Raw genomic sequence first — 12,356 nt, forward strand, 5'->3', positions numbered from 1 at the left:
TTGTAATGACGTTTTTACTGTGTAAAGTCTCCAAGTTTAAATCTGGTCACTATATTTAAAAGAATGGAAAGCATTTCTAATTGTAATGGTATTACAAAAAAATAAAAATGTTATTGATTCTAAAAATGGCACAAATAATTCAAGTTTTAATATGATCTATGCTTAGTTGCTTTCCTATGATTCACTTTTATAAAATAAAAAGTAAATCAAGACAGGGACAGAGATAGCAATTTAATCTAGGGGGTCCAAGCAGTACTGAATCTTTCTTTCTTAGGGGTGACTATTAATAATTGATTTTTTTTTTCTTTTCTTTTTTTTTTAACAGAGTTTTTCGTGGGTAAAAGGGGGGATTGATTGTTATCATTAAGAGTAATCAGGCTTTATTAATTAAACATTTAAAATGAATTCTGATTTTGATGGTATTTTTACTTCTTTTGTCTTTCAAGTGCATGACTTAATTAATTTGGTTAATAAATCAATTACTCTCAGCTTTGATGAACAATTTTCTTGAATAATCGCTTGTGAGTACTCTTTATTAATGATTAAACAATTACAAGCAACAAATCTATAACCCCAAAAAACTCAAAAAATAAAAATAAATAAATAAATAAAAGAAAAAGAAAGGAAAGAACAGACTCAAAAAATGGTTCCTCCTTTGTTCTTTATCACACTTGCAATAATTCCTATAGGCCGCCATTGAAACTACTCCCTCTGGATCTACAGTAACTTAGCTCCAAAGAAACCTGCCTTTCAAAACGAAGCCGGTGGCGAAAATTTGCAATGAAAATCTCCGCCCGCTTATCAATATCATCATCCGAAGCAAAACTGGTGGCTCGTTGAATACTCCGAGTCGCCGGACGATCTCCTCCGTCGGATTTATCATCCTCAATGCATCCACGCAATCCCAGACGATCATCAAAGCTTAAGCGGCGCCTATAGGAAAAACTACCAATATTCGAACCACCCAAGCACCATCTCCTTATGTTACAGCTGAGCAAAAGTTTTAATTTCCTCACTGCCTTCTTCAGGCGGCCGCCTAGCCGCCTCTCTCCACCCATTTCTTGGTTTTTTCCGGCAGCTGCTGTTTTGGTTAAAAAATGTGTGGATTTTATGGGTTTTTATAGACAAAGTGAGTGAATTGTTGAACGCGGTAGAGGGTTGCTTGGGGGACACGGATGTCATTTGCTGCTGAATTAGCAATAATTAATTTTATAATACAACATTATATGACCGTTATGTGTCGGTAATGGCTGAGCTGTCAAATTAGTACGTTGTATTTTTAAGTCAAGAAAATAGTTTCAATATTTGTGCTAATAATTTATTTATATTTTTTTTTATTTCTTAAATTCAATAGATTAATCATGAAGTTTGTGAGGTCTATGGTTGACTTATGTAGAGTCTATATAAGTTCACAGATCTAATAATTTATTTTTAAGATGAGATGAAAAAAATATAGGAAAAATATTGATGTTGGCAACACTATAAAAAAACTATCAATTTCTGACGTGGCTACCGTAAACAAATTTGTGCCACGTCACTAATTATTGACGTGTTAAATTTCAACACGTCAATATAAAATTACCATGTTAGAAATTTTTGACGTGGCAATTTTACACGTCAATAATTACTAACGTGTTTAACTGCCACGTCAATAGTTTTTGACAATATAGTTTAACAAGTAAGTAATTGTTGACGTGTTAAATTCACTACAAGAAAGTTGTTCATTAGGGGCGACTTATTAGGGGCGACTAAAAAGTCGCCCCTAATACTCAACTATTAGGGGCGACTTTGAAAGTCGTCCCTAATAGTTCAGTATTAGCGTCCACCTAATAGCCGACGCTAATAATGGGTCGAAAATTGCACTATTAGCGTCCACTTTATAGTGGACGCTAATAAGTCGACCCTAATACACGCGCGGGAATTATCCGAGGGGCGGGAAAAATTTAAGCGGCAAAAAAAAAACTTTTAGGGTCCATAATAGTCGACCCTAATAATTAATAAATAGCGTCCACTTAAGTGGACGCTATAAGCTGGGAAAAAAAAAAAAAACAAAAAAAAATCACAAAAAAAGTTCAATAGGGTCGACTTTTAAAGTCGACCCTAATGCTTATGTATTAGGGTCGACAAAAGTCGACCCTAAAGAGTCCGAAGTAAAATAAAAAAAGTTAAAAAAATTAAAATAGATGACTAATAGCGTCCACTATAAGTGGACGCTGAAGATACATCATTAGGGTCGACTCTAAGAGTCGACCCTAATGTGTATGTATTAGGGTCGACAAAAGTCGACCCTAAAGAGTCCGTAGTAAAATAAAAAAAAGTTAAAAAAATTAAAATAGATGACTAATAGCGTCCACTCTAAGTGGACGCTGAAGATACATCATTAGGGTCGACTCTAAAAGTCGACGCTAATGCGTATTTATTAGGGTCGACAAAAGTCGACCCTAAAGAGTCCGTAGTAAAATAAAAAAAAGTTAAAAAAATTAAAATAGATGACTAATAGCGTCCACTCTAAGTGGACGCTGAAGATACATCATTAGGGTCGACTCTATGAGTCGACCCTAATGTGTATGTATTAGGGTCGACAAAAGTCGACCCTAAAGAGTCCGTAGTAAAATAAAAAAAAGTTAAAAAAATTAAAATAGATGACTAATAGCGTCCACTCTAAGTGGACGCTGAAGATACATCATTAGGGTCGACTCTAAAAGTCGACCCTAATGCGTATTTATTAGGGTCGACAAAAGTCGACCCTAAAGAGTCCGTAGTAAAATAAAAAAAAGTTAAAAAAATTAAAATAGATGACTAATAGCGTCCACTCTAAGTGGACGCTGAAGATACATCATTAGGGTCGACTCTAAAAGTCGACCCTAATGCTTATGTATTAGGGTCGACTTTTGTCGACCCTAAAGAGTCCGTAGTAAAATAAAAAAAAATAATCCATCTGTTATTGCGATCGATCGCACACAATGTGCGATCGATCGCAGTAACAGAATGTTGAAATCCAATATTCGATTACTGCGATCGATCGTAACCATGGTGCGACCGATCGCAATAACAGAAAGTTGGAATCAAACTTTCTGTTACTGCGATCAATCGCACATTGTGTGCGATCGATCGCAGTAACAGAATGTTGGTATCAAACTTTCTGTTATTGCGATCGCAGTAACAGAAAGTTTGATTCCAACTTTCTGTTATTGCAATCGACCGCACCCATGCAGAAAAGCTCAAATATATATATATATTTTATTGCTGCCCAATAACATCTACTAAAATTGTGTATATATATATCACTGCATTATTTAAAATTTTGAAATAAAGTGACACAATATGCACCGTCGATTCCATCCTCCTAAAGAAAGATTTTAAATTGTATATATTTGCCATTTGGTTAGTTGTTACATATGGACTAATTTGAAGAGTTAATTCTCATTTCATAATTCATATTAAATTTTACAGATCTAATAGTGTATATATATTATATGATGAATATATTGATACCTTATGGAAAGATTTTACACTGTTAAATATAACAAAATAAAATCTAAACCGTAAAATAATTCATCTCAGTTTTAAGTGAAAATATATTGATACCTTGCAATTCAAAAACCATCTATGATGTGCAAATACGGGGTCATTCCCATAAGAAAACACAAAAGCAAGTCAAAAGAAACAAAACTAAAGACAAATAAAAAGATTAACTTAAAACATACTAAACAAAATAAAAGGGTAAACTATGGGGTGCCTCCCATGAGCGCTAAGTTTAATGTCTTCAGCCAGACGATAGTCCCTGCTTACTGTTGTCTAGAAGATGATGCTCCTGCAGATGGTGGTGGCAACCGGTTGACAATGGACTGCATCAATTCTTCTAAGGCGCCTAGGCGTTTGTCCATCAATTCGTTATTTTTCCGAGCCTCCTTTCTTTGGCCAGCCAACTCTCTCCGAAGGCCCACTATTTCTTCACTAACTGAGCGGTTTCGTGCTTCACGAAAAATTCTCGGGGCCTCCTCCTCAGCTGCCTCTGAATCAACTATTGGTTCATCTTCGGCCATTGGCTCGGCCTCATACTCTTCCGCAGCAGCTGCTGGTGCTGGAGCTACCTAGGGCATGTGGGAGAGGCTCTTGTTCCATTGGCGAATGCCAAATATGGGAGTAGTAGTGACTGGTTCATCAGCTGCGGTACCCTTGACGCCTTTCTTCCGGAGGATGCAGGAGATTAAGTATGGGAAAGGCAACCCCCATGAATGTGTGGACCCCGCTCCTCCAACGTGCACCCCATTCCAAAATTTGTAAATTTGCCTCCAAATTATGTCGGGAAGGGAGTACCAAGCACCTTTATGGAAGGCGTAGAGTGCTTGAAGAAATTGATCCCGCCTCTGACTTTTGTGCCCCAAGGGAAAAGCATTACGGTGTAATACGGAGTCCACAAACCAAAGCCGTTGAGGTAGCTTGGATCAGCTGGCGGCATTATGGTGGGCATCGGAAAATATCCCTTCGCACATGTCGTCAATAATTTCCGCCACGTAAAAGCTGTCCGATTGGTCAGCAAGTTGTGCGGCTTCTGAAGGTTGCTCATCATTGCATTGAAGGGCAGCAGCAATGTCGGCCCGTGTTATGTCAATAGCTTTGCCTTGCACTTTCGAAGAGAGGGCAGCTATGTTCCTGCAGTCATGATATAGGTGGACATAAAACTCGATCACCAATTTTCTGTAAGCAGTGGGGGTGACCGGCTTGAAAAGCTTCTTTAGCCCCCGTCGCTTGAACTCGGCGACCGCCCATTGAGTCCCCTCAAGATTTTCAAAGTCTTCGCGAATGGCGAAAGTGGTCTCAAATAGCAGCTCCCGTTCCTCAAAAGTGGGCGGGGGAGAAGTGGCTCGGGTATCAGACCCTCGGGAGGACGAAGCTCGAGTTCTTGGCATGATGAGCGTGATTGGGGACTTTTGTCGAACACCTGGCGTGCACTAGAGATAGGCAAAATTGCAAAACAACACAACTTCGCTCAAAACCCCCTGCAAAAACATCCAAACCCAACCACAACAAAGCAATGTGGGTGGATGAACACCCACAATTGCAGAAATATGAGAAAAAAAAAAATCTCGTGAAGGTGCTCGTGGTTGGGGTGTTGATGGGAATGGGGAATGGGGTGTAAAGTACTAGAGGTGGTGAAAACGTACCTGGTATGGTTGCCGGAGAAGACAACCGTGTGGTGGTTGTGTGGTAGAAGTGATTGGCAATGGTGGACGAATTAGTTGTGCCGGAGGTGCGTGGACCAAGCGTTGGAGAGGTGTACGGCGCAGTGGGGAGAAGGAAATTTTTGTGGGGGTGGGGGGAAAGTGACCTAAAATAGGTCACGTGGTGTGCTGTCCGAGTGAGATCGATCGCACACCTAGTGCGATCGATCGCACTTGGCCAAGGATCCGCGTGTTTGATTCTGTGATTGCGATCGATCGCACACCTAGTGCGATCGATCGCACTTGGCCAAGGATCCGCGTGTTTGATTCTGTGATTGCGATCGATCTCACCCAATGTGCGATCGATCGCAATCACAGAATCACCATACATACATACATATATATATATATATTTATATTTTATGCAATTATTATTTTTTTTAATTTTTATTGCATAATGTACAACAACTTCGATTATGATATGATCAAATGTGAGATCAAACTTGAAACAATTGAAATTGAATGTTTGATTAGACATCCAATTGGTCCAACCTAGTGCATTCGTAAGATCGATCGTGATAACATCAAATAATCGAACAAAATTCAAACAAATTAAATGTTCGATCGAACATTTAATTGAACTCTAAGCATTTTCTATTATATTAGTGCATTACTTAAATTGATCGGGATACAATCAATAAAACTTGACATGATTAAATGATCGATCAAACATCCGGTCGATCCTAATGAATTAGTTCGATTGATCGCGATATGATTAAATGATCGATCAAACATCCGGTCGATCCTAATGAATTAGTTCGATTGATCGCGATATGATTAAATGATCGATCAAACATCCGGTCGATCCTAATGAATTAGTTCGATTGATCGCGATATGATTAAATGATCGATCAAACATCCGGTCGATCCTAATGAATTAGTTCGATTGATCGCGATATGATTAAATGATCGATCAAACATCCGGTCGATCCTAATGAATTAGTTCGATTGATCGCACGGATATCCTATTAGTGTTATAATTTATTTACTTCATTTTTGATCTATCAAACATCCGATCCGATCGATCCTAATAAACATACAAATTAGTGTCATATTTATTTACTTCATTTTTTATTCTTTTTCACTTCTCTCATTCTATAATTCTAGTGCAATTTTTTCTTTTCTTTTTGAATTTCCCTTTATTGACAAATCAGGGCATCTGTCTCCAACACTAATCTAATATTCAACTGTCCACGTATCAGGCCATTTTTTTATTTTTTTTTTAACAAAAATTTAAAAACAATAACAAAATATCTCAATATATAAAATACTAAAACCTTAATTTTATATTATATTACAACCAAAGCAAAAAAATAAAACACACACACACACATTTTAAAAAATATTAAAATTTAGAGCATCTCCAGTAGTATTTTTAAACTAGCTTTTTAGTTAAATTTAGCTATTTTGTTAACTTTTCTTGCTCCAATAGACACTGTAAAATAGAAGATTTTCCTATTACTGCTACAATGAACTTTCAAGAGCATCTTCAGCAGTAAGATGTATTCTACCTAGTCAAAGCACAATTCTATATTTTAGCTACTAATTTTTTAATACCAACTCCATATTCTTTATTTTATTAAATATTATTTTTTAATCTTTTTTTTTTTTTTTTTATTCGGGATTGCTTTTGCATCATCTTGTAAATTGCAATAGAATTGATTCACGTAGGATATCCGTGTGTTATTTTTATTAAATGTTTTTTGGAAGAAATAATAAATAATTAATCATTGTAGTTTACCTAAATTACAAATTTCTTCATATCGTATTAAAGTAACCGTACATTTGATTTTACTTTGTTAAAAGAATAGGGGTATTATAAAAATATAACAAAATAAGTAGACTTTTTGATACAATTTGATAGTTTGACAGGCTACTGTAGTTATTTATATTTTTTTCTTTTTTTTTTTTGTAAATAAAATACCCCAAATATTTAGTTGCACAAAAAAAGTTTACCAATAGCTTTTTTGTGAACTAAATTTTGCAGAACTAAAAGTGGTATCTGTCTAATTGTGAAGGCAGAATTTCAGAACTAAAAGTGGCGGGGGTTCTAAAATTTTGGGCACTGTTTATTTTCACCAATCTGAAGACCTCCCGCCACTTTTAGTTCCCCACTCTCACGCTAGCTGTCTCTCACTCTCACTCTCACTCTCACGCTGTCTCTCAATCTCACTCTCTCACTCTCTCGAGCTCACTCTCACTCTCTCCCTCCCTCTCTCTCGAGCTCTCTCTCTCTCTCACTCACTCCACGCAAGTTTCTCTCTCTCCGGCAGCTGTTTCCGGCGCACCTCTCTCACTGCCAGCTCTCACTCCAGTGTTCATCAACTCTCTTGTAGCTCTCTCAGGTATGAGTTTCTCCTAAACCCTTGCAAACCTTAAATGCCTCTCAATCACTCAATAATATCCATGAATTGTGATTTGAAGAAATGGGTAAAGAAAAGGAGCAAGAATGGGTAAAGAAAGTTATCACAATTCTTATAAATTCACACTCTAATAGCTCAAGAATGGGTTAATAATGAATTAGTTTCACAATATTTCTTTACCCATTCTCAAATGAATTAGTTTCACAATATTGCTTCATTTATCATGAAATTGCTTGTAAATGCAAACTCTAATAGCTCAAGAATGGGTAAATAATGAATTAGTTTCACAATATTGCTTCATTTCTCATGAAATTGCTTGTAAATTCAAACTCTAATAGAGGTTCTAGATGGTACGTTTGATTGTCTACTTGTTGCTTTTTACACCATCTTATATTGCTTCATTTCTCATGAACCTCTATATACATTTAATTGGAAGATAGATAGTGGACTATTGGACTTATAGTGGTTGGTTGGTTGATTGTGATAATTTGCACAAATGTTGTGAGATCTTGGATGTTATTTCGTGCTTAAAATTTGAAATTATTGATATTCATTGATGTAAAAAATTATTGATAATTTACTTAAGAAATACAATTTTCATTTCATTTAGGCTAACTTGGTAGTGTTCATCAACCAATAAATCCTTGGTAACAAAGAAACGAAAATTAAGGATCGATGGAAATGTCATATCAACTTGGTGGGATGAGAGTGTAGTTTTAGTATTTCTTAAGTAAATAATATTAATAAACTTTTACAACTCACAAAGATGAAGCAGAAACTTTAAAGCGGCCAACTTATATCAATGTTAGATGACCTTTCATTTAAAAATTGGATGTTAGATGACCTTTCATTTATTGGGCATATATGTTAGATGACCTTTCATTTAGAAAATTAAAAAAAAAATCACTTAAATGAAGCTTTTTTTTTTTGTATAAGCTCCTCTGCTACCTCCATTGCCTTTTAGAAATTAGGTGGGTTCGTTTATCTCAACTTATAGAATGTTGTGACAAATTGATGTTTCATATCACAAGTAGAAAATAAAGAATAAAATAAGTTCATAAAACATACTAAGATTTACATTATTAGTCTTAACAAACTTATATTCATGGACGAAAATAATAAGAAACTTAAAAGAGTTGTATATCCCTACGAGAATTTTGAAGGCAGTCAAAAGAATCACAAAAGGAAAAAAGCAAAGTTACTACTTGGGTATTAGAGGACCCTTTAATCTTTATGTACCATGAGAGAGTCCAATTCCCCCCTTTTCTCATTACACAAACAGTCTTTATGTGGCTTTGATCCTTATACACTAGACATGCCCCAACATCATCTTTTTCTTATCTTTCCCCAATAGAAAGATTCTATCTCTCTCTCTCTCTCTCTAGGGTTTGAATCACAAGCCAAACAGGGAGCCACCATGGTGTGCATGTGAAGTTATCACTAGGGATCTTGGTCACCCCTCCTGTTACCTGAGCAAATTACAAAAAGGGTTTGCTTTTTCTATTTTGAAAGATTTGAGTTTAAGATATTACTTTCCACCCTTTTATATATTGGGGAAATTAAGAAGAATCATGACAAGCGTTCGATTGAGTTTTGGGATGTAGCTAGTGGCTACAATCTCCTATCCAGATTGCAGTCCATAGCTATTGTGAGAGGCCCCTAATACCCAATAAATGAAAGGCAATGGAGGTAGCAGAGGAGCTTAGGGCCAAGGCCAAGCAGGAATTGGATGGCTTTGAGAAGTATGGTGAGAGTGTGGTACCTCTTTACAGCTTTGTGGATTATGCTGCTGGTAGAGGTTTTAGTGTTGGTGGTGCAAGTTAATGGATAGAATTATGGCCAATGATTCTGGTTTAGATGAGGAGTCCAAGAGCTTTGTGGTAGCTCTTGGAGAAACGATACTATCGGAATTGCATAGGAGAGAGAGGCTCAAAAGCGGGATCTACGAAAGCATTCTATTTTAGGCAATTGTTTGCTTGAAGAGGACTCAACAATTCTTAAGAGCACACCATACTCTATGTCCTTAGCAGATGTTGGATTAAGTCCCATGATTTCTTTTTCGTATGAGTATGTTTTTTTTTTTTTTTTCTAAAGTGTTAACTAAACCGGAGGAAATGGAATTGGATCAAATTAATCTTTGCAATTTTTCTCTTCTCAAACACATCTGTTAGATGACCTTTGATTATATATTTATTTTTCTCTTCTCAAACACATCAAATAATTGAACTGGATTTTGATTAATTTTATGAAATTAATCTTTTGTATAAATAAAGGTTATTGCATATATGTTAGATGACCTTTCATTTAGAAATCATGGCCCTAATATGCATTACAACTTCTTCTTCTTGTTTTCTTCCCTAATCAATACGATTAAAATTCAAAAATAAGGTCCTCTATTTGTGTATAAGGTCCTCTATGTCTGGTGTATAAGGTCCTCTATTTGTGTCCACAGAAGCAGGAAGATGTTCTGCAAACGCCTATCTGCGATCGATCGCATCAGGCATGCGATCGATCGCAGGGTACTCTGTTTCTCAGTTTCAGCTTCTGATCCTGCGATCGATCCTGCGATCGATCGCAGCATCAGTAGGTTCCTCACATTGGGTGTTTGGTACTGCGATCGATCGCAGCATCAGTAGGTTCCTCACATTGGGTGTCTGGTACTGCGATCGATCCTGCGATCGATCGCAGCATCAGTAGGTTCCTCACATTGGGTGTCTGGTACTGCGATCGATCTTGCGATCGATCGCAGTTTGCTCTGATTCCGATTAGTTAAGTTTAATGGATTAAAGTAAAGTTTAATGGATTAATGGATTAAAGTAAAGTAAAGTTTATTGGAACTTTGCTCATGTAATTGCTAATATTAGGCTTTAAAATTAGGGTTAAATACGAAAGTGGCCCATGTGTTTTTGAGTTTTTAAAAATGGTAAAATTACGTTGTGTTATGTGTACTATCTCCGCATAATCATTTCCCGACAATAATCAAATACTTCCAAATCAATTTTTCATCTTGTCCCTAGCTCCCCATGGATGGGTTTCTTTCACACCTAACCCATCCTCGTTGCCCTAGCATTGCCATTCTTCCCATATTTAGTCAATTTAATCTTACAAATCAAATATTATATTTGTGGACTTATGTTGACTCCACATAAATCAATGGTGGACTACATAAGTCTAATGGTTGATCTCTTGAGTGTGTAAGAGAATATAAGCCAAATATCAAAAACTTATTGACCGCTAACATTTCTCTAAAAAATGTAAAACTGTCATTGAGCTAAACTAGTAAATAAATTACAAATAGAAATTTGTTCTAAACTAGTAACCCACTTCTAGAATATTTTGTTAGGTAACATCGCATTGAGCTAGCATCATTTCGTATATATTTGTTCTAAACTAGTAACCCACTTCTAGAATTCTCTCATTACTCATGCTCCTTTTAAACTTTCCCTCTCTTAATATTTGAGAACAGACCTCCCATTTAATTCTATTAATTCAATTCTTAAGAATCTGATCTTCTAATTCCCTTGTGTGCGTACATGTACGTAACGAATAACCTTTAATAGGGACATCAATATGGATAGGAGTTGGATGCGGGAAAGTACGCGATGTTCAGAGCGATTTCAAAAAGGTGTGGAAGAATTCATGGGAATGGCAGTTAAATCAGTTGATTCACGTGATATGACAAAGTGTCCATGCCGTGATTGTGCAAATCGATATTATTCTCATATTAGCGAGGTGAAGGGTCACTTGTATATGAATGGATTTACTCCGACATACACTAGATGGATATTTCACGGGGAAGATCATTTTAGGGAAAACACTTCTACAAACATGCACACACATACAAGTGAAATGATGGAGGAGGTTGATGCAGTTGAAGAATTGTTAGACGATGTATGTATGGGGACATTTGTTGATGCTAACATCGGAGAATCCTCTACTTCACAGGGCCCCACAACTGATAATCACGAACAAACAAGCTCCTTCTACCAATTTTGGGAAGATGGTTTACGAGAACTTTATCCAGGCTGCAAGAAATTTACACGAATTGCTTTTATACTGAAGATGCTTCATATAAAGGCGTTCTGCAACATGAGTAACAAGGCGTTTGATATGATGATTGACTTGATAAAGACGGCCCTCCCAGATGGAGAGACATTGCCACGCTCGTATAGAGAAGCAATACAGTTTAGGCGACACTTGGGATTCGGTTACGATAAGATACACGCATGCAAGAATGGTTGTGTGCTTTTTTGGAAAGAACATGCAGACAAAGTGGTATGCCCAAAGTGCAACAATTCAAGATGGATTGATGGCAAAGGCAGAAAAAGTAATATTCCTCAAAAGGTCTTACGGTATTTCCCAATAAAATCGAGGTTACAACGGTTGTTTATGACAAAAGAAATGGCCAAGGAAATGCGGTGGCACAAAGAAGGTCGAGAAGATGATGGCAATACTCTCAGACACCCCGCCGATTCTATTGTATGGAAAGAGTTTGATAAAAGACATGAGTGGTTTGCAAGTGATTCCCGCAACGTGCGGCTTGGCTTAGCAAGTGATGGTTTCAACCCATATGGTAATATGAGTACAACATATAGCATATGGGCAGTAATGTTAACGGTGTACAATCTCCCTCCGTGGATGTGTATGAAGAGTCCAAATTTGATGTTGCCCCTTATTATCCCAGGGCCTTCAGATCCTGGAAAGAATATTGATGTATATTTGCGGCCATTGGTTGATGACTTGAAAGATTTATGGAATGAAGGCATAC

The 12,356-nt window shown here is 36.7% G+C and overlaps 1 protein-coding gene across 1 annotated transcript; it reads right to left on the bottom strand.

Moving 5' to 3' along the window:
* Nucleotides 1-683: 683 nt before the first annotated feature.
* On the bottom strand, nt 684-1,058 carry LOC132190806 (uncharacterized). Its single transcript, XM_059605845.1, has one exon. It carries the CDS (start codon nt 1,056-1,058, stop codon nt 684-686), a length of 375 nt encoding a protein of 124 aa, XP_059461828.1.
* Nucleotides 1,059-12,356: the final 11,298 nt, after the last annotated feature.

This window comes from Corylus avellana, chromosome ca8, assembly GCF_901000735.1.
Source record: "Corylus avellana chromosome ca8, CavTom2PMs-1.0".
Classification (NCBI taxonomy): Eukaryota; Viridiplantae; Streptophyta; class Magnoliopsida; order Fagales; family Betulaceae; genus Corylus; species Corylus avellana.

What these genes read in the sequence shown, in the direction of transcription:
- LOC132190806 (XM_059605845.1), bottom strand. Translation starts at nt 1,058, where the DNA reads ATGGGTGGAGAGAGGCGGCTAGGCGGCCGCCTGAAGAAGGCAGTGAGG.